The sequence below is a fragment of the Episyrphus balteatus genome, chromosome 3 (assembly GCF_945859705.1).
Source record: "Episyrphus balteatus chromosome 3, idEpiBalt1.1, whole genome shotgun sequence".
NCBI lineage: Eukaryota > Metazoa > Arthropoda > Insecta > Diptera > Syrphidae > Episyrphus > Episyrphus balteatus.
The window spans coordinates 115974514-115997793 of NC_079136.1; the positions used below are offsets into that span (position 1 = coordinate 115974514).

Consider the following 23280-nt stretch of genomic DNA (forward strand, 5'->3'; position numbering starts at 1 on the left):
CTCGACACAAAACAAATCAGAAAAAAAATACAAATTTGGGTGGAAAATGTTTGCGTCGGTCGTCGACAGGGGGGAAATATAGGTATGTCGGGTTCAACACCCCATGTTTTGGAAAAAAAAACAGAAAAATCATTAGAAATTTTTTGACATTTTCCCGGGCACCGGAAGTGCAGACCACCCCTCACCATCACACAACCACGGTATATCATTATCCCCGGGGCAAGAAGGGGTAGGTTTTTGGTAGCAAGGCAAACACTTTCTCTGCGTGTATACATCGATTTTTACACAAAGGGAGTAACTAGAGCCGTGTACCAGCCGTAGACAGTTTTTTTTTTTTTTTGTATATAAAAAGAAGAGATGGATAGTTTTTTTTTGTACATTTTTTTGGTTTAACAATAAATTTTCCCGGGTTCATAGAACAAAAAGGACTAAAAAATTCCTTTTTTTATCAATAAAACAAGGACACTGACACTTTGATGATGAAAAAACTTCAAGTTTACACATAAAAACTATATAAATTGTGAAGCAGACTGAAAAAAAAAAAAGCTTAAAATAAATAAACAAAAGAATTTTGGTATCTTTTTTTTTGACAAGTCTTTTCGTAGTTTTGCATATAATCAATGACAGGGAGGGGTTTCCTTTTTTTTTTTGTAATTCACAGGATTTGGGTAAACAGATGAGTTATTCACTTTTTTTAAAGGCTTTTCCTACACATTTTTAACACTTTTTCACTTAAATTTATTTAATTTTTTGTTTTTTTATTTATAAATTTAAAAATATTAAAGTTTTTGTTTTTTTTACTTACTCTGCAATACTCTTAGATAGTGGCCATCTCTCCATAGATGCCTGATACTTCATATTCTCGATTTGCTTCTTTAATGCGTCCCGGTCCATATTTGCTAGAGCACTGGGATCCATGGCGGTTAAACTTTATCCACATACCACCCCTAGTTGAAATATGGAGAGAAAATATTTATGTTAGTATTGGTTTGTCTATTTGGTATATTTGAGATTTGAGAGAGAGAAATCTCTCTCGCCTATATTATTTTTGGAGGTTTTTCATAATGGTGGATTGGGATATTGGGATCCGGATCTGGGGGAGGTTAAGGCTTTATGTTAAAATTTGTTTGTGTGTGTGTGCTTAAAACGCGGTGAATTTTATGGACATGGATTGTTAGGCATAGAGGCACGTGGATAATAGTGTTATGCGGGGGTGGTTGGTATTTATGTTGTTATGGTTTCCATAGATTGTAGATGTGAGGTGAGTTGGTATTATAGTATTGGTTTTGGTTTTTTGGAACAATTTTTTTTTTTGTTGGTGGTAGATTTTGAGAGAAAGAAAATTTGGTTGGAATTTTTTTTTTTTTTTATTTCGAAGTAAATTTTTTTGTATGTTTTATAGGATGTGTCAGGGTGATGGAGATGTTGTGAGGATATTTTATTTATCAAACAGGGTGATTTAAAATTAGAAAGAGAAATCAAACAAGGTTTTGTTTTAAGTTTAGGAATTTTTGGAAAATAACACCTTAAAAAGATAATTAAAAACTTTTGGAGTGAAATTTGGTAAAAAAAAAACATTCCGAATCGATAATTCAAAACAGCTTAAAAATTGACTTTTGAATGATCTTCTTAAAGCAATGATAACCGTTCAAGTAGGTAACGGTGATCCCTCGAACTGATGGAACTTTACGTATATTTTTTTGTAGGTGTTTAAATTACTGACAAATTAATCACTGCATAACACACAAAAATTTTCCAGACCGTTGTTTATCAATTCTTACTAAATTTTACGAAAAAAGCATTAGTTTTTTTTTCTAGCAGCTCTAGTTTCTAAATTATTCATACATGAAAAGGCATAGAAATTCATACAATTTTTTTTTTTGTTAAATTTTTTTATTAAAAAAAAAATATTTTGTATTTTTATTTTTAGGTGAGTATAATTAAGCATAAAATTGGTAAAATCTCGGAATCCAGGGAAAGTCAATGAATCTGTAAAACGATTAGGCGTGCATTATTAAAAGATCAAATAAGAAAGTTAAAAAAAAATTCACCGCTCTCGATTACAACAATTTTTAAGGACCGTTTACTGTCATTCCGTATGAAAGCGTTCAATCGGAATTGCTGTCTCATTTTAGATTTTGCTAAAACTTTGTAGGGATGTTCTCTAGGACTGTGAGGAAGCAGATCCATGATGATTTAATATTAAGTTGAGTGGTTTCCCACGCTATAGTTCCAAAGTAGGTATAAATCGAATTTTACTCCACTATTTACTTACTGAACCGAAATACATTACATTCGAAATAAATATTTCCAGCTAAACTTTAAAAACGCTTGTAATAATAACATCTAAAAAAATAGTATGAAATTACCCCCAAAATGTGAAAAATAAAAATATCTAAAAAAAAAAAAATAGAGCTCCTAAAAACCAGTGTGATTTTTAGGCTTAGTGAACCCAAATGCATTAGGTTTGATAAAAAAAAATTTCTGGAATATGTTAACAAACAGTTAAATTAAGCATTACTTTAAAATTAGTACGAAATTACCCCTAAAATGTGGAAAGCTAAAATATTTAAAAAAATAGAGCTCCTAGAAATAAATGAATATGATTTTTAAGTTAACTGACCCCAAATACATTACTTTTAGGTAATATAATTTTTTTTTTTTTTTTTTAATTTTAATAAACGCTCAAAATAAGGAAAACTTAAAAATAAGTATGTATGAATATTCCACCGAATATGAAAAGTTAAATATTTCAAAAACTAGAGCTGGTAGAAAAAAACTTGGCTTACTTAACCGAAATCTATAAAATTTGATATAAATCTTTCTAGAAAATTTTAAAAGGTTGAAAATTGTTGGCCAGTGATATTTTTACTAATTTTCAACTCATTATTATATTATACATTTTTTTTTTTTGTATTACTTTCAACTACAACCTTCGTCCGTCCCTCTCAAACCCTTTAAGTGCTCTTAAACCTTTTTTCGCCATCATATGCTCATAGATTATGAATTCATGAATATTTTTCAGTCATATTCAGGGTATAAGGGTTTTCGTTTTTAACATATTTTGATCTTTTTTTTTTGTTTAAATTATTTCGAGGTAATAATTTGGTATTTGCAGACCACTGTTTTTTTAAATAAAATTTTTAGTTCATGAGTTTTGCCTCAAGATGGCGCCACATGAAAATATTTTCTCACGCATTATAAGACAGGCTCTTATCTAAAACTCTTTTCTTCCGAACAGAAAAATTTATTGCGATAATAATTTGAATAATTAATTCTAGGTTATGAAGCACATTGTCTGAAATGTGCTTCTTCCTATAAATTGAACTATTTAAAGATAAATTCATTCAAGATTCTTTCCTAGGCCTGTTAAATTTCCCTCTTAATAATAAAAAAAAAAAAGAAAATCATTTTTCTTACGAGCGGGTCAAAACTCATAGATACGACTCATTGAATAGCAAACTACTTAAAAAAAAAAATATATAAACTCATCACATAACTCTACAACACTCATCGTGTAGTAAATTAATTAGTATTCAATTAGTATGAGTATGATCGTAGTCTTAATATTTCAAATAATATTTTTTCCTATCTAAAGATGTCTAATGTTTGTCATATTCAGTTACATAGATAGAGTCAAGTGCATGCGGGCGGTATGGTAGGTTTATAAATATTCATTTAACGTCAAAGCGTTAATTATTTTCGTGTCTTTAATTAACACTTTTGATATAATTTTCCCATAGATGATTCTCATATTAGATTTTATGGACACAACAAGTGTATATACAAAGAAAGAAAGATTCAATCTATAATAGAAAAACACTACTTTGTGCGACAAGAAAAATAATTAGAGCATGACTTGAGGAGGTCGTTTATCTTTTTTTACGTAATCGATTGGCGGAACTAGGTGACAACTTTGTTAAAGTTTTCTAATGTTTTTTTTTTTTTTAAATGTTCAAAACACTACAAGTCACTTAATTAAGTATTGAAAATTTAAAAAGAACGAGTTGCAATTAATTTTAATAGAATGAAGCGATGTAATTATTGTCACCCTTTTTCAAAAGCTCGAAAACCAAAATTTTATTAAATAGGTACCAAAGTTCTTTAATATTCAAAAGTTCGATATACTCAAAATTTTAAAGCTTCCAAACAAAATCAAAAATACTAGATCCCAAAAAAATTTAAGAAACTGGAAAGAAAAAAAATCGAAGTTTTGAAACAAAAAATCAAAAGGGGTAAATCATAAATTTAAATAAAAGCAATTTTTTACTAAAAAAAATACCGAAAACTGAAAATCTCGAAAAAAAAAACAAAAAATAAATCTCGGTAGGTAACTCAAAACTTTGAAAGCTCAAAATCACAAGCCAATAACTTTAGAATCTGGAAACGGAAAATTCAAATGTCTGAAATAAAAAATCAATAAAAAAAAAAACTGAAGATGCATACATTTTTTTCAGAAACTCAAAATTACGAAAACTAAAAATCTCCAAAAATGAAAAATCGCAAAATAAAAACTTTATACCGAAAACTCGATATTTCCATATGAAACGTAAAATTTCATAATAAAAATTAAGATAATGTAAACCAAAAATTCTTAAAACTCAAAATCTCCAAGACCAAGTTGTTATTCCCATAACGACAAATCCAAAAAGAATAACCCAAAAACACAAAATTCCAAAAATTCAAGATCCTTGAAACAGAAAATTCAAAATCCTGAAACTTAAAATTCAAAAAACTTAAATCTCGAAAACCCGAAGTTTCGAAAATTCAAAAAAAAATTAAAATCAAAAAATCTCGCAAACAAAAAAATTAAAATGAGACAAAAACTAGGCATTTGTAGCCCCAAAAGAATTGAAACCCAAAAAAATAAAAAAAAAACATATAGGTAAGATCCTGGACTGAAAATTCCAAAAACTCCAAATTTCGTTACTCAAAACGCAAAAAATTAATGTAACCCAAAATTTTGAAAACCCAGCTTGTTTTCCAAAAATGGAAAATAGTTTAAACAAAACAAAAATCAGAACTCAAAATCTAAAAACAAAAATCCAAAACACAAATTTCTGAAAACCTAAAATTATAAAATCCCTTCTCGAAGCATTAGAAATTTGGCATCACTTTTCCCCATAAATACCCAAACATCCATTTCAAAATTTGTGTTCTATGTCCTTTACCCTGCATATTTACCATAAAATCAAAAAAAAACTCGCATGCGCTCTCTTAATCGATCAATATTTCCCTTCACACAAATAGAACATGTTTTTTCTCCTTCAACAAAATAGACTTGCTCTTCACCATCACAAAAAAACTATGCCGTAGTCTAGTTCGAATACAAGCACATACATACAACAATAACAAAAAATATCCTGGACATTTTTTGGGGGACAGCACACATCTGAGGTAGGTAAAACAAAAAACCACCACGCTTTAATCTGGAATAGGACACCAAGCGAGAGAAAGTGCGAATGCCGGGCCTTCTTTTATTATTTCCTATATAGATTGAATGGACATGATGGAAGAGCATAGAGAATAAACTAATACTCACGCACATAGGATTGAAAAAAGGACTTCTTTTAGTCATTGAGAAACAGAAAGAGGGTGAAATTTGGGTTGTGACTTGCAACGTATGTTTTCTCGCATGAAAGAAGAGAAAAGGTGCTTTGAATAGTATCTAATCTATTTTCAACGTTTTGAGAGTCATTTTTTCATCCTGAAGGTGATATATTAAAACTTTATAAAAAATCGCATGAGAGAAAAATAACATCTTGCATGCGATAATTTTGGCTTAAATATGTCTTTAAGACATATATAAGTACCTAGACACGAAAAAAAAAACAACCTATGACAGCAAATAAAAAATCTGGATGTCCTTTCAATCAAAGGGGTTAGAAATTGGCTTTCACCTCCTACTCTCATGCGATAATTTTTCAAACTACTTACTTTGGATATTAAATGTTTGTGTTTTCGCTTAAAAAATTTCCACCAACAAAGTGTGTCTCAAAAAAATTACCAACTAAATTGACTAATGATGTGGAAGTGGTGCTATTTTCTAATCATTATTGCCAACAAAAAAGGATACAAATGTCCTTTTTTTAAGCTTGAATAGATTTTTGGCATTCTTAACTAAAAACGAACGAATTTTGTTTTTTTTTTTTACACAAGAGCAAGACTAATCGAATTATGATTACTTGGAAAATTGTGATACATTTTATCATTCATTATTGTATTGGTGGAGAGAGGATAAAAATTAAAGCAGAAAAGTAGGGGTCATTGTCGGGACATTAATAAGATGTGATCTGATACTGACGTCAATAAAATGTGATTTTCTTGACTGAGCCGTTTCCTTTTCTTCTTCAATTTTTTTGCAAATTGATTTAACGAATGAGATTAATGGTTTGCCACTGTGTGTTGTGTTGTTCGTTTGTTGAGGTTTTCTATTTTTGGGTTTTGAATGAGGGGTTTCTATTTTTTTTTTTTTTTGCTAGCGGAAATGAGGTCTGATGTATTTAATACGTTTTTTGTGAGGGGTTTTGAGTGGGAGTTCTTTTTTTTATTTGATGGGGAATATTAAAATATGAATAAAGTCAAAACATGGGTCGCAGGAATTGGTATTAGTAAAATGTAAAGCATTTTTGTATTTGGGGAAATATTATTTTTATTTAAGTGTAGGTAAGTAGGTAAGAATTCTGAAAAATTATAAAAACGGAAAAAGATATATATAAATTTTGTTTTAAATTGTTTTAATCTCTTAACGAAGTAGGTATGTCATTAGATTCCTTAAATCTATGAATTTTTTTTATTTTTTTTTTTTAATTATGGTTTTTTATTTTTTTATAAAAATAATTCAAACATTAAAAAAAATTGGTATGTCGTTCTTAAAAAAGTATTATTCAACACATAAAAATGAAGTTTCAAAAAAATTCATAAACTCCTTTTGAAAATATTAATTTTTCAAAAAAAAAAAAACAAAAAATTAAAATTATTTTCAAAAATTAAAAAAATTATTTTTCTAATTAGGGATACTTTGTACAAATTTTTTTTTTGTTGAAATCGATTTAATATTTTTAATCAAAAGTGATAAATCAAGAAAACGGTAATGGTTCAAAAAATAATTTTAACAAAGACTCCAAATCTCTATTGCCCAAAAATGTGAAACCCAAAAAAAATTGTTAAAAATTTAAGAAAAAATAAAATTTTCAAATCTACAGTCAAGTTCATATCCAAAAACGAAAAATTAAAAATATTAAATCCCAAAACCTTTTGATTTTGGACACAGAAAATTCAAAATATATATTGTTACAAAAAAATTTTTAAAATCATAGAATTTTTGTACCCTCTCGGAAACTGAAAATAACGAAAAAATCTCCAGAATGAAAAATCGGAAACAAAAGTTTAGTATTCTCAGAAAATCGATATTTTCATTATTATAAATAAATAAATGGAAAGCAAGAATTCTAAAAACACAAAATCTCGAAAACCAAAACAAAAAATTCATGAAAAAAATCAAAAACACAAAATTTCAAAAATTCAAGATCCTAGAAACGGAAAATTCTTAATCCTGAAACTAAAAATCTTAAAAACTGAAATCCCGGTAACCTGAAGTTTCGAAAATCGAAAAATTAAAAAATCAGCTTTATAAAACAAAAACCAAAAATGGCGAAGGCAAAAAAAAAAATAAAACCCAAGAGACAAAAAGTAGACATTTTTATGTTAGCCCCAAAACCTAAATCTTAAAACCCAAGAAATTAACGAATGTAAATATTTAAGATCTCCTGGACAAAAAATTCCATAAACTCCAAATCTCGATATCTAAAATACAATTTATAAAAAATTAAATCCCGGTAAAACAAAATTTTGAAAACCCAAAATTCTTATATCCTGTTTTCCAAAAATAAGAAACCGTACAATAAAACTAAAACTAGAACTAAAATACCTATTTAAAATCCCAAAATCTAAATAATTTTGTAATTTAAAATTAAAAAATAACTTATCTAAGAAAAAAAAAAAAACATTTTTAACGATTCACGACTGAAATGTTTGAAAATCCTGTTCCATTTGATAAATTTTTTATTTTGAAAACTTGTAGTACCTACTTAAGCATAAATTGAAACCAACCATTGCATTGTGAGATTGAGCTCTTATTGGCCTTTTTTTTTTAATAAAAAATAAACCATCAATTCAATCTTGGAGAAGAAGAAAATCATTTTTCCAAAGTGACACTATGAACAGTGAAGGATTTCAATAAAAATTGCAGTTCAATAAAAAATTCATTAATCTAATAATGGATAGGATAGAAGATATATACTTTATTTCTTCGAATACCTTTTGTACCGCTACATCTCCTGACACCACAGAAAGTCTATTCAATAGCTATAAGTCTCCACATCACGAACACACTTTATGTGTTGTATATAGTTGGTATGTAGGTACTTTACCCCTTTGACATTATAGAAATTCTCATACTCGTATAACAAAATATACGTAAGATAACATTTTGTCCAGTGACCGCACGTACAGCTTGTATCTTTCTCTCAAGACTTCTCTGTATAAATTTACGTTTATAGTTTCAAAAAACCTCTATAAGCTTAAGCACAAATTGTTCCCCTTTAAGCATCACGTACACAAGATATCTATCGTCTTATATAGATTGGACTTTGTGGCAGGTCCAAATGCTCAATCACTCAAACAGAGAGATAGACAAAGACACACATCTATACAATCCAAATGACAATAATACAAAATTGACATACACAACAACATTTTTGTCTATATTCTTTCATAGAAACAACGTAGATACACCACGGGAAGACCACAAAATGTTTACCTTCGATTGGAATTTCCAAAATGATTGTAAGGGTAACCTCTTTTCGTTACACTTTTAAAAATGGAGAGTTCCGGGCTAAAAGAGTTAAAATAGATACAAAATCCTTTTAAAGTAAAAAATGTGTTAATATTCAACTCAACGCATCAAAGGGTTATACTTTGTCCTTTTTTTTTTAATCCGGATATTTAACTTCAACCCCAAAGTGACACAAAATACGCTAAGGGTATACCAGGTCGTTTAAATGACCACCAACTGGGGTTCCATATTTACACTAACGATATAAAAAAAACATTGTGTTAAGGACAACTTATCGTTTTGAAAAAAAAAAAAAATCAAGATGTACCTTAGAATTTTTTAAAATTAGCACAAAAAATAAATTCTTTATACATAATAGTTAAGACTTCAACAAGAGAAATTAATTAAATATAAAAAAATATTAGTACTGAATTTTTTGTTTTCAATATCCGTTCTGGGATATTTGGGAAATCTTGGATGGCAAATGCGATGAACCTAATGAAATGCGGTTACTCCAATATTTTTTATTTTTGAATGACCGATATTCTAGAACTAATAAAAAAAAAATTTAATCCTTGAAATCAAAATAAATCTTTCTTTCAGTATTTTTTGCTTTAGTTTATTCGATAAATAGATTCTCAATTTCTCATTAACATTCCACCGTGTTGATCATAAAGATGATAGGTAACATTTCAGATTGAAAAATTAAATGAAACTTCCGGATATGCTACAAATCTAACGGTTCGATTAAGTCATGATCGTAATTTACTAATTATAAGAAATTTTTTTTTATAGGAAATGATTTTTTGATTAAAAACAAGATGTTAGGATTACAAGGATATTTTCATTGCACTTATAGAAAATGAAATGAATGTCAATGTAATTATACTGATGATGACTAAAGCAAATTTCCGTGTTTAGAATAATTAATAGCTAATGATTAATTGAGAAATAAACATAGAACTGAGTCGCCTTGTCGCCATGTCGCACAGTGGTGCCATTCTTCGTTTTTGGCGTCAAAATTCATTTGCACGGCCATTTCTAGACGAAAAGTCATGAAATTTGGTACACATTTGGTAAAAGTGAGAATTTATTTTTTCCGTAAACCAAAATATACTTTTCTAATAGATTTTAACGTTCTTAATTCAAATCCGAAGTCGGAAAAAAATCTATGACATCACGTTTCGTAGATAAAAATTAATTTTGATCTGCTTATATCTCAAAAACGTGACGTCATAGATTTTTTTCGACTTCGGATTTGAATTAAGAACGTTAAAATCTATTAGAAAAGTATATTTTGGTTTACGGAAAAAATAAATTCTCAGTTTTATTGAACATTGTAACTTTTCATTATTTCATGTTTTCTTATATTTACTTAAAAACATAGTTGGCAACCATACAACCCCAATATTTTCAATTTTCTTATGAAACATAAATAGAAGAGATCTCAAAATCGTGTTAAGTGAAAAAAAAAATACATGAAATAGCGTATTTAGAGGTCTTAAAGTGTGTTTTACTAAATTGGCACTTTTTGGACTTTGTTTTCAAATTTTTTGTTTTTTTTTTTTGTAAAGAATATGAATCTATGAATCCTAAATCTTAAATTTAACACCTTTTTGACATGAATTTAGCCCAATTTCTAGCTTATATACTGTTTTGAAAATGAAAATTCTATTTTAAAGCTCATTCTTTTCGCCATTTTGGATCCGCCATTTTGAATAAAAGAAAGTTGGCAGCCTTTTTGTATTTTCCATACTATTATCATTCAGTGTACCAAATTTCATGACTTTTTGTTCAGAAATGGCCGTGCAAATGAATTTTGACGCCAGAAACGAAGAATGGCACCACTGTGTGTCGCCTTGTAGCCTTGTCGCGATGTCGCCTTGTCACCTTGTCGTCATGTCGCCTTGTCGCCATGTCGCCTTGTCGTCATGTCGCCTTGTCACCATGTCACCATGTCGCCATGTCACTATGTCGCCTTGTCGCCATGTCGCCATGTCACTTTGTCGCCATGTCATCTTGTCGCCATGTCGCCTTGTCAACTTGTCGCCATGTCGCTTTGTCGCCATGTCATCTTGTCGCCATGTCGCCTTGTCAACTTGTCGCCATGTCGCCTTGTCAACTTGTCGCCTTGTCGCCATGCCACTCTGTCGCTTTGTCGTTCATAAGAACAAGAATATGGTTAAATAGATGTTGTCAGTTCTAAATATTTGAAAGAACACTTTTCCAAACTAATAAACGTGAAGACAGAAAAAAGAATTTGTTTTCAAGTTTGACATTTCACAGATGAGTACACTCTTGTTCTTCACAGAATATATTTGACTAAAAATTCATCCTCATTGTTCCTTAATTAAACTCAAATCTATACCTACCCGACTTCAATTTAAATGCACAAAGCTATGTTAATGAGTTTATAAAATAATAATTAAATTCACTCGAATAAATCAAAACAAAAATATCAAATATTTGAATCACAAAAACATACACGTATCATTAAATTTCAGCATACACACAATACTACACAACAGGCTTGCAGGTCAGATAGGTTCAGAACATATTGCACACATGTTGAATATTTCCCAAAAATTAATTAATAAATTCAATTGAAAATGCATAAATTTATTATATTTCCTAGCACCAAAATTCCGAATTGGAAAATTTGAATTTATTTTTATTTATGTATTTCGAGTCTCTGTGTGTGTGTGTGTGTTTGTTTCTAAATAAAACCTGCCATGCCTGTATGTCAGGAAAGGCAACATACAAACATATAGACATTTTGATGGAAATAACCAAAGTAATATGTCAAATGTTATGCATGACCAAGTCCAAACGCACAACCATCCTCCAATATTTTTAGCATAAAATAAAATCAGCTGCCAGAGTTGTATACAGGTCACATCTCGTAGACAGATTTGAGTTCGAGCGGCAGATAGGATGATTCAATTTGGCCCATCAGGACATGTTGCATATATTGGGCCAATACTCGTAAATTTTGATGGCAATAACTGAATTATAATGAATTTATCGATTGAATTTGATTTGATCTTCTCATACTTTTCCTCCTACCTTCAACCAACTCATACATAAAAGAACACGAATGTATTTATACACTCTACTACTCGTATAAATATTAGCAATATTCTGCCAAAAGGTAACAAGTATAACAACATCCCTCGATCAAATTAAATTGTTGGCAATATTTTGATTAATCCTATTCAATTGGAAATCCAACATCCCTCTATTACTTTTGTGGGTGGCGGGCGGTCGGTGGCGGTGTTTACATCCACATCAAAAGTCTAAAGGCTGGAGCTCTGAACAAACGGTTTGAGAAGGTGGGTTTTAGTTAACGACATTCAATATGGCTTTTGAGTAAACATCATCATGTAACTTACCTTCTAGAGTAATATCATGCCTTCAGGAGTGGATTTAAAACTAAAAGAGGCTTTCAATAAACATTGTTTTGAATAAAACTTCGTGAAGATTTAAATTTTTATCTAAGGATCAACATAGGTTACTTTTTGACGTGATAATGTCTTATAAATCGATGAACCATGGCAGCATCCAAAAAAAAAAGTGACGCCATTTTCTTCCGTTCCGCCTTAAATTTTTATCAGTGTGGTATAAATTGCAATTACAATTTTAAAATAAACTATTAGCGACCCAAAAATCTACTATAACTCATTTTAAAGGTTATAAACCTAAATTTTTAAAAATTCAATCATAAAATAGGGTAAATCGGGGTAAAAGGAGATGGTAAAATAAAATTATTTTCTAAACGGTAAACTTTATTGAAAAAATTTCCGCAAAAATTTCAAAACCAAGTTATGAACGATTTTCAAAAACCAAAAAGACCTTCGATATAATTTATATAATTGGTAGAGATCATTTTGTTTAACAATTTCATAGATTTTTTTCCAATACCCTAAATTTCGAAGTATGATTTTTTTTTAGAACACCTACTTTTATAGGGGTATTTTTGGTAGGTTTTTTTATTTTTATGAATTTTTCCAAGCATTTGAAATTTATAATTATATTTTGACCGAATAATGGGAAAAACTACATTTTTACTACATTTTTGACCGTTTTCAACTGTTTTTTACTAATTACATTTTTATTTTGTGAGATAGATAGATTAAATTTATACAATAGATAGAATAGACAGGACTAGATTGTATTGTATTATTTCAAACATTTTCGTATACGTAATTCGGAGATAGACGTAAAAGGATAATAATTTTTTTGTAACGTGATAACTTTTTACCTACCTATAGCAAATAGAAGTTTAATTTACATTATTTAGCATGCTAATATTACCTTTTATTTGATATATCACGCATAACGGTACATGCACTACAAACTACACAATCTTAAATTGAAACACTTTAAAATTACCACAAAACACCAAACGAAGTACCTACCTTAATCTCATTTATAATTTAGACATGCTTGTCTTTAAAAACTTGTAACTTTTTTTGTAGGCGCCGTACAGATATGGCTGAAGCATATTTTAAAAGGTGAAATAATAAGCTTTCCAATAATTAATAGTTTTTCATATACAAAATTGGACCAAATCGAGATGAGAGAAACAAAAGTTTGTAATCTTTTTATTTTTTTGTATTTATTTATTTTTTTTTTATGAAAATTGATTGCCTTGATGGATGTCGTATAGCCATGATTGAGGTGAAAAAAATAAGCTTTCAGATGATATAAAGTTTTTTACTAAAACTAAAAATAAAAAAAGTTAATTTTGTTCGCTTTTTTTTATGAAAAATGTGTGATTTCAAGAAATCATTTTTATACTTTTTACAAAATATAAAGACTTAAGCTATGGTTTAATTCTTTAGAAAAAATATAAGGGTTTCGAAAATTATAAATTATTATTTATTTTAACATGTAACATACATTTTTTTGTACACTGAGGGAAAAAAACAACTTAAAATCAACGAAAACCACGTTGATTTAACTATTTTTCGGAATGATTTTGCGTTGAAGACGAAAATTTTAAAATCAAAGTAGAACATCGTTAGTTTAAAGTGGTTTACCGTTATAAAACATCTTTAAATCAAAGTTGTTTCAACTTTAAAAAAAAAAGCATCAATTTACTGAGACCACTGATCTGCAGGTACTTGTGAGGCCCTTGGTAACGATTCCAATCGGCAACTATAAGTAATGCCTATTAAAGAACTACTCAGTGAGAAACACTTCCAATTGGCAGATAAATTAAGACTCATAATGGAACTAATGATAAGCAGGAACTAGTAAGACTACTGCTGAGAGACCTCTGGTTACTCTTTCAATCGAAAGGTATTAATAATATCCCAAAATGAAACTACTAACAACTGATTGATAGGAACATGTTAGCCCTTAGTTAGTACTTATTTTATCAAGTATAAAACTACTCATTGCAAGGTACTAATGAGAAAATGAGCTATAAGTATACTAAAAACCCCTAGAGAATAATACCGAAAGACCTTTAACTAAAGTTAACGTGCTTCTTTTTGTAACACTTGGATAAATCGCAAAGCTGTAGCCTTATCCAATTTTTGTGTTTTATTTATTTTTTTTTTTTTTCTGAATCCGCTCCCGTATAATGTATTTTAACTTTGTTTACTCTTTGAAGGTGGGAATTGAGAGAATAGATTAAATGATGCGCGTTGCACCGGAAATTACACAGTAATCCACATTTTCAGTATAGTGCTTGTTTCTACACCAAAGACCACAACCCTTTATACTCAAAGAGGTTCCATCTATACATACACTAACATTCAATATTATGGTTTTCGCCAAAACATGCAAGCTCGAAATGAATAATGAAGTATTTCAGGCTTAATTATTCAAGTTAATAGCACAAAATAAGGTTTTAGCATGATGTTGGTGTTTTGTGGCTGCATGTTAGGCCAAAAGCTTTTAGAAATGAGGAAAACGAAATAAAAAATAACACATCTAAAATTAAAAATAACATCCCATTTTTTAATTGGTTTCTAAATTAAGAGAACACGACAAAAAGAGAGACCAAAGAGAGGTCAATTTGGTCAAAAATATAAAAAAAAAAAATAACAAGTCCGAAATAGGTTTACCTTTTTTGGTCATTTCAATTTCAAATAAGTTATACGATCTCTCTGCAGGGGTTTTTGAGTTTAATCTCTGAAAATTTGCATTTCAATTTTATTGAATTTAATTGGGACACACAGTGTCTAATGAGCTTCATAATATAGAAACGAATGTGCAATTTCGAGAAACAAAATTGGTTAAATACAAATGAAGGCAAATAGTTTGTTCGTTTTAATGTTAATTTGTTGTGAAATGTCCAAATGATTTGTACACAAATAGGTACAAAAGCTTTAATTTCAATAGTGTTTCTATATAGCTCTTTATTATATGTATAGAGGATGCAATGGCTTTGTTTCGTTCATTAAAACTGTTTACCTAAAACTTAATGATTTTAAGCCCAATTGACATTTGAATTAGTTGTTGATTAGCAGTTATTGGTTTGATGTTTCAATTCTCGTCGAAATAATATGAACAATTGACTGCTTTCGATGTTCAAGGAAGAGTATTTATATGAAAATAGAAGTTTTTAGGCGAATTTAAGCGATAGGAGGAACAAGATAAGGAAATCGATTGGAGCTTTCTTTATTATTAATCTAACTAACTCGTAAACGATTCAACCAATGTTAACATTTTAGTAACCTTTAAAATAAAAACAAATAAAATTTTCGAAAAACGCAGAAAATATCAATTTTTATTTTTTTTTTTTGAAAAATCTCTTCTTTGAAAACAAGTCAATGCATTTTTTTGAACCTTTGTTTTTAAGTATCAAGGATTATATTTTATAATACTAAATTTTTCTATTTGAAAAAAATTGCTTACATAAAAAAATATTTCTTTAAATAAAATCTCCCACAGTAAAAATTTTATTTTTCTATAATAATAATTTGTTTTTGCGTAATAAATATAATGGCAAGCTTTGTTTAAAGTTAAAACCATTTAAGTAGATGTTTTTTTATTTATTTAAATCAATTTTTTTTACATTTTAAAAACATAACATGAAAAGCTTGAACATACTAAGCAATTTACCATATTTCTAGAGGAAAAATTTAAATTTTATTTTTGTGACTAAAATTAACCATATGACCAAAATGAAAAAAGATTGTTTTTCTCAAAAAGGGCTCAAACGATTTTGATTTCAAAAAATACGTGGCATATAAGGCTCTATTTTTTTTTTTTTTTACCGTTAATTGACCGTTTTCATGATTTTTGACTTCCTTGTAAGCCACTTAACTGATTTCAACGACAATTTTTGTGAAAAAAAAAATTTTTGAGTATCCTCAATTTAAAAATTAAATAAAAAATTCGAAAAAGTCAATTTTGGATTTTTAAAAAATATTTCAAAAATATTTCTTGAAAAATCTATTTTTTCAAAATGGATAAATAAATTCACTTAAAATTTTGTTTGAATATGTGGAAAAAAAAATTCTTAAAAATGGCATAGGTACCAAATTATTATTTTGAAAAATTTTCGAAAATAATTTATATAAAAAAAGATATTTTTTTTAAATGCCTCCAACAATTATCAAAAACAATTCCAAAAATTCTTTGTTATATAAGAATATAAGAAATTAAATTACATGCTTCATTTTGAGATAAAAACCATTTCAAATGCTGTTACTATTTTTATAATAAAAACAGAATTAAAAGATTTATTTTATAATTTCGAAAAAAGAAGTAATAAAATTTAAGTAAAATGGTTCTTTTATGAAGTTTATAAAAGGCTTTAAAATTCTAAGCCACTTTAATCATAAGAACAAGTCGTGCATTTTTTTTTTTTTAACTTTGTTACTGCATAACTTTAGACCAAGTGAACCAATTTTGATAATTCTTTTTGTATTAGAAAGCTGGCGCCTGCCAGCAATTTCGTTCAGTTATTGTTATAGAATCTATGAGAAAGACCATAAAACCCAGTTTTGATCCATGGAAGTCGGATTTGTTTTTTTGATAAAAATGAAGTCGGTTTTGTTTTTTTTTTGACAAAAATGATTATTTAGTGTTATATAATATATAATTAATATAATAATTATATAATATAATAGATAATATATAATAATAACTTCCATGGATCAAAACTGGGTTTTATGGTTTTTCTAATAGTTCCTATGGCCAAAACTGAACGAAATTGTAGCCACCAGCTTTCCAATACAAACAGAATTATTAAAATTGGTTCACTTAGTCCAAAGTTATGAGGTAACAACCACACAAAAAAAAGAGGTTGTCTGTAAAGCCGGTTTACGGACGATGAAACAGGTTGTGTGCTTTTGTTTAAAATGAGTCAATTGAAGCGTTTACTTATTTCAAACAATCATAATTTACAAGAAAAAGCTAAAAAAAAAAATACCTTTTTTATTTTCTCATTACATTAATTTTTTTATTTTAAAAGCTTACAAAAAAAAATTATGCCAAGTATTTCTTCTTAAGAATAAAACTATTTTAAAATTTTTACAATGCGCAAAAAGTATAAAAATAATTTATTGAAAAAAATCATTTTCATCAAAAAAAAGCAAAAATAACATGAATTTTTATCTTTTATCTTAATTCTATTTTTTTCCCTAACAACCTATAAAAAATTTTATACCATCTGAAAGCTTAATGTCTTAGCTCAAAAGCTCGATCAGGTCTTTGAGACATCTACAAAAAGAGCTAGAATATTTTGAACTCGATCAAATTTCATTAAAAAAAGCAAAAAAAAAAACATTTATTTTTATGTTATCAGGCTATGGAATCAATTTTTTTGTTTGACAATCTATTAACAAATTTACCATGTGAAAGCTTATTATTTCACCTTTCAAATGACGTATCAATCTCATTTCAAAGATGACTACAAGAGAAGTTAGGATTTTTTCGTTCGGGGTGTTTTGAGATTTTTCGCAAGTTTCTTGATTTAACATTGTGTAGCTTGTAGTTAGTCTACCGTTGTGTGTAATATACCAAATGAAAGGTAATTGTATCAGGATGCTCAGAAAAGTTTAATAACTCTTTGTCAAAAGTTATAACCTGTTGAATTCTAAAATTTTATTTTACCGTTATCTCAAAATTGTGTTTACGAAAATGATTTAAACTTCGCACACATATAGTCGTAGTCATTGTCTATCATTACTCCATATACTTTATTTCTGTATGTATTAAAGAAAAAAAGATAAAAATAAAAACGATGAAAATCGGTTAAAAAACGGTCTTTTGTTATTCGATCAAAACTCACTAAACGTTTTCAAGTTTTTGCACATAAATGCATAAGGCCAAAACGTAGATGTCCTATAAGTTTGAGATTTTTTGAACGCTCCAAAAAAAAGCTAAAAATCAAAAATTACCCAAAAATACCCCTAAAAACAAGGTGTTTTTCAAAAATTTCGAAACGCCGAGTGTTGGAAAAAAATCCGTATCAGACCCCTAATTTTTTTTCCTCATCTTTCACCTGGCATCTTTAGAATTGTCGAAAAAAAATTCCTTTACCCAAAATCATCATTTTGTCATAGCCCCAACACGTGTACAACATTCAAATAAAACTTTATAGCTTAGTTTAAAAATGTTTTGGAATTTTTTCTTAAATGCTGTTAATTCTTAAATTAGTCTCATCTATCTATAGCAAAAAAAATCAATTCTCTACGACTTTGCATTTAGATTTTAGCCCAAATTTCATCTTTCCGTTTTACGCCTGTTTACCCTATTAAATGAAGGAATTTTTAAAAATTTCATTTTGATTAAGCTTTAAGTTATTGTCTTTCAAATAAGCTTTAGAAGAGTTTTGTATCTCTAATAGTTTATTTTTAATTTTGAATTGAAATTTTTTGCCGCACTGCGAAAGTGCGAGAGTGTAACGTTAGAAAATGGCTTCACGTTTTTTGTGGTGGCTGCCATGGTTTATCGATTTATAAGACGTTATCACGTCAAAAATAATAAAAAAAAAAAAAATACAGACGAATCGAATAAAAAATTAGAATGAAATAGGTCTGGTAGCCCCAAAGTTAAAAAAGGCAATAGAAGAACTAATTCACAAAATTGTATGATTAAAGATACTAATTTTCAGAATATTTTGTTTATTCTTTCTAATTTCTGATTTTCTGTAACTTATTTTACTCACCAAAAACACTTCAAATTTGTTATTTTTTGTCAAAATATGTTTTAATTTTTAATTTTGTATCTTAAAAGAATTATATAATAATTTCTTATTTCTTTTTTTAATTTTCAGGTTTATGACTTAAGCAACCCTATGAATTTACCTTCAATATGTAAATACCTAAGGCCTATTACTGTGCCAAATTTAAGCCTACTCTCTTATCAACTTCCATTTAGTCATACATTATGAATAAACCACAGGTCCTTAATGTTTCCTGTGGTCCTTTTAAATAGTTTCGTCCTCCCACTAAAGTTAAAATTTAAGCCACATCGTTAGTTGAATTTTCAATCTCAATAACTCAAATTAAAAAGAATAAATTTTTATCACATTTACACTTTAAACAAGAGATTAAGCTCTTGGATTCAAAAAACGTTAAATCCTAATTTGAAAGAGTTTTCAGTTCATGCTTAAATCCATCCTGCACTCAGAAAGTCCAGTTTATTCCTCTTTTTTGTGTTCCGTTTTATCAGGTGTAGATGTCCTGTATATCTGGGAAAACAAACAAACAAATAAAAAAAAAGAAATCACCTCCCATTTTCAATCGATTTGCCATGCAACATTTTTCAATTAAGTCCTGACAGGATATTAATGATATAGGCTTCGAGAGAGTTCTGGTCTTCTTTGTTTTCATATACTACACCTACGCAGAATACACATTGTGTTATATTGATGCATCCATAGTTGTACCTGGTAGAAAGATAACACATGATTATAGATACCCCCCAAAATAAATATAATAAAATGGCGCCCAACGCGCTACCGCATCCCATCACCATAGCACACATAATAATCATTAATTTATCTGGTTAATTAAATTCCTATAATGAAACCACGCAACCATGTACAACCGCACACCGCTTTATTTCACATCATTATAAATCCTATATCATCCATAAGGATATTTCTATATAAAGAGAATAATTTACAAAAAAAAAAGGATTTTAAACATTTTAACCAAAAATTAGTCAAAATAAAAAAACCCTTTAAGTCATCTGTCGTTCTCGTACTTATAAAGAACGAAAAAACTTGTAATCCTTCTTTAATTGCGATCCTCGAGCAATAAAGTATGAAGTTGCCGATACCTATACATTTCATCTTGAAATAAAGGACGAGGACATGCTATTAACAGTAACTATTACTCACTGTCCAATAAATAATGGCCATTGGTGTGAGTTTCAAAAAAAAAAAAAAAATGTTCATAAGTAGCTATCTATTCCACTTAAATTTTTTTCAAAGGTATTTTTTGCACCTTGTCTTCGTCGATACAGGATATACCAGGAAAGGATGTGCACCACATGAAGATGAAATAAATAAATAAACTTGAAAAGACTTCTTTTACAACACAGAATACAACAGAAAAGTCGTTCTTTTCTATATAAAGGACCTTTTCTTGTTTCCCATTTTTCTAGGAATATACATCTAAAAAAGGCGACAATATTTTCAACAGTTTTTCCTCGACAAGAATTTGCCAACAACATATTTTGTTCTCTTTCTTTTTGTGAACTGAGGTTGGATCCTTTTTTTTTCTGTGGGAGATTTAAAAAAAAAAAAATCCGACAAGTTTTATGTCCCACCAGTTGGAGGTGGCCCCCATCCGCCCCAAAACAACAACATGACTCCCGGATAACTACAAAAGAGGTGGCACAAAAATTTGCTTGTTCAGAAATTAATTGGGAAAAAGTTCGACGTCTAGTATTTTCAAAAAAAAAAAAAAAAAACAAACATAAAAAAAAGACGACGAGGACAAAGTCCTGGGTACTTACAGCTCCTGGACCTGGAACGACACGACTCTTTGATTTCTGTTTTCTTTTTTTTTTTCATTTTGTTGGTCTCATATAAATTTCAATGCTAATTGTGCCTGATGAACAAAAGGGATTTTCTAGAATGTATAAGGGTTTTTAATTCTTTTGAGCTTGAGTGTAAAAACTGGATTTTTTTTTGTGTGTTAGTTAAATTAAATTGAAATAAAAAAAATAAAAAAAATTTAAAAGAAAATGTCATAACGGTTAGTGGTTTCAAATAAATAGAAAATGGTTGAACTGGAAAATATTGTTGAAGTTAATTTTAATGCTTATCAAGTAAATAAATTTGTTTTAACTTTGTTAAAGGTTTTATTTTTCGAAACGATGGAGGAGGAGCTTTACTGTTGAATATAGTATTTTATTTGCAGTTTTTAATGGTTCTTCTTCGTGGACCATTTAAAGCTTGTGAGTTTATGATTATTGAGTAAAATCACTTTGAAAAATCCTTGAAACAGATGTGATAACATTTCTATTCTCTCATTTATATATGCAAAGTCCCATCTGTTCATTAGGGAAATGGCTTTAATATTTTCAAAGTTTTAAGGAAAGATTTGACCTCAGTGTAGCTTTTTTAAGAAACCATTTTGTTTGATGATAATTGCGCTCAGCTCCTTAAAGAATAAGGATGAAAAAATTTTATAGCTACCTACATATAATAATGTCTACAACTTTTGAGTCTGATTATAACCACATAATGACCACAGAATCGATTTTTTTGAAATAAGGACGCGTTGTGTCGTGTCACGTCGCACAGTGGGGAACCTTGTATGGGAGAGTGGAAAAAACTCCGTAAAATCTAAACTACTGGACCGTTTTTAATGAAATTTTCAGGAATAATAGCAAATAAGAAGATAAATCAACACCAGCAATTTCCGCCCACTGCCCTGCCTACTAAAATGAAAAATGGCTATTTAAGTTGAAAAAAGTCGAAAACTAGTACTTTTGTATGAAATTTAACGAAGACAACTTGACTTGCAGTAACCAAAATATGCTTTTCTGAAGGTTTTCGATGTTTTGAACTCGAATCCGAAGTCATAAAAAATTAATCATTTTGAAATATTACCGTTAGAAAATGCAAAAAAAGTTTTTTCTTGACTATTACTTACCTTGTTCTTTATATAAGTAAAATTATCTGAACATATTTAGTAACGGTTTATATAATAACTGATTTTCTTCTTTCAAGACCTGTTTAAACCTTTTCGATATCTTTTTTACTGCCTGAGATATCTTGAGTTGTTTGGCATGGTATATCTACCATATAAATTATACCGTCATTATCTCCTTTATAATATATGAAGACGAACCCACTTACTACATTTTAAGATATCTCGGGAAATAAAAAAGATAACGAAAAGATTTAAACAGGTCTTGAAAGAAGGAAAATAGTTCTAATAGTTCAAGTTGTATGGGGAACTGGAAAAAACTCAGTTAAACCTTGACCACTGAACGGATTTTAATGAAATTTTCAGACAAAATTATTAAAAGCAAGGCAACCAAAATAAGATTTTCTTGCAAGCTTAATTATTGTTTAAGACTTTTTGTTTTCAGAGAAGAAATTTAAGAAACAATTTGTATAGGTTTTAATTTTAGTCATATCTTTATTTTAGTTTTATTGTGCTCTGAGGGCCATTTGCTGAAACGAAACTTAAATAATTTAAGTTGAACATAAGCTCCTATTTATTTAGAATATAAATGCTTAAGTTTCGATTCAGCAAACGGCTGTGAATCTAATATTCGTAAACCCCAGAAAATTTTAAATAAATTGCACAAAACGTTAAAAACCGTCCATTTTGTATGTATTTTTCGATTTACCTATTTACTAACGTCAGATTTGAATTCATCGGATCAAAATACATATTAAAACATATGATTTAAAAAAAAAATATTTCAATTTTTTATTATAATCTGCTTTTTTAGAAAATACGTTTTTCACATTTGCTTAGCTTCAAATTGCTCTAAAAAGTTTATTAGGACGAACTAGGACGAGATTTTTGATGTTGCTGAGACTCAACACTATCATATGATATGAGTCCGCCCACAGAGGCAAACAGAGGAAGTAGTTAAAACAATTTTTGAACTCAAAATTCCGGAAAATTATAAGTATTCTTAAAATGAAAAATCGAAAATTTTTTTTCCGCAAAACTTGTAACTGATATTGTTAAACTGTTTATTTTAAATATATTTACAAAAAAAAATTTTTTGAAAAGTCAAAATTTAACTGACTTTATACCATTTGAAAAATACTCGTATTTACATCAGTTTTCATAATTTTTCAACTTTGAATACAAATTTCTTAATCTAGAAATTTTTTTTGAAAGAAATGCTTTCACATCCTGATTCTACAACATAATTACTGTAAGAAAAACTTCCAACACCTTAAAAAAATCCAGCTTTCACACGAATGAGTTTTTTCCACTTTTTTCCCACTGTGCGTTGTGTCACGTTGTGTCGCGTCGTTTCGCGTTGTGTCGCGT

At 28.8% G+C, this 23280-nt stretch overlaps 1 protein-coding gene across 1 annotated transcript in view; it reads right to left on the reverse strand.

Annotated features, from left to right (window-relative positions):
* Positions 1-801: 801 nt before the first annotated feature.
* LOC129915595 (guanine nucleotide-binding protein subunit gamma-e) overlaps positions 802-23280 on the reverse strand; it is a 38666-nt gene continuing 16187 nt past the window's right edge. The window contains exon 2 of the mRNA XM_055995213.1: positions 802-947. Within this exon, the coding sequence (XP_055851188.1) occupies positions 802-918 (117 nt within the window). The 5' untranslated portion in view covers positions 919-947. The remainder of the gene's footprint in view (positions 948-23280) is intronic.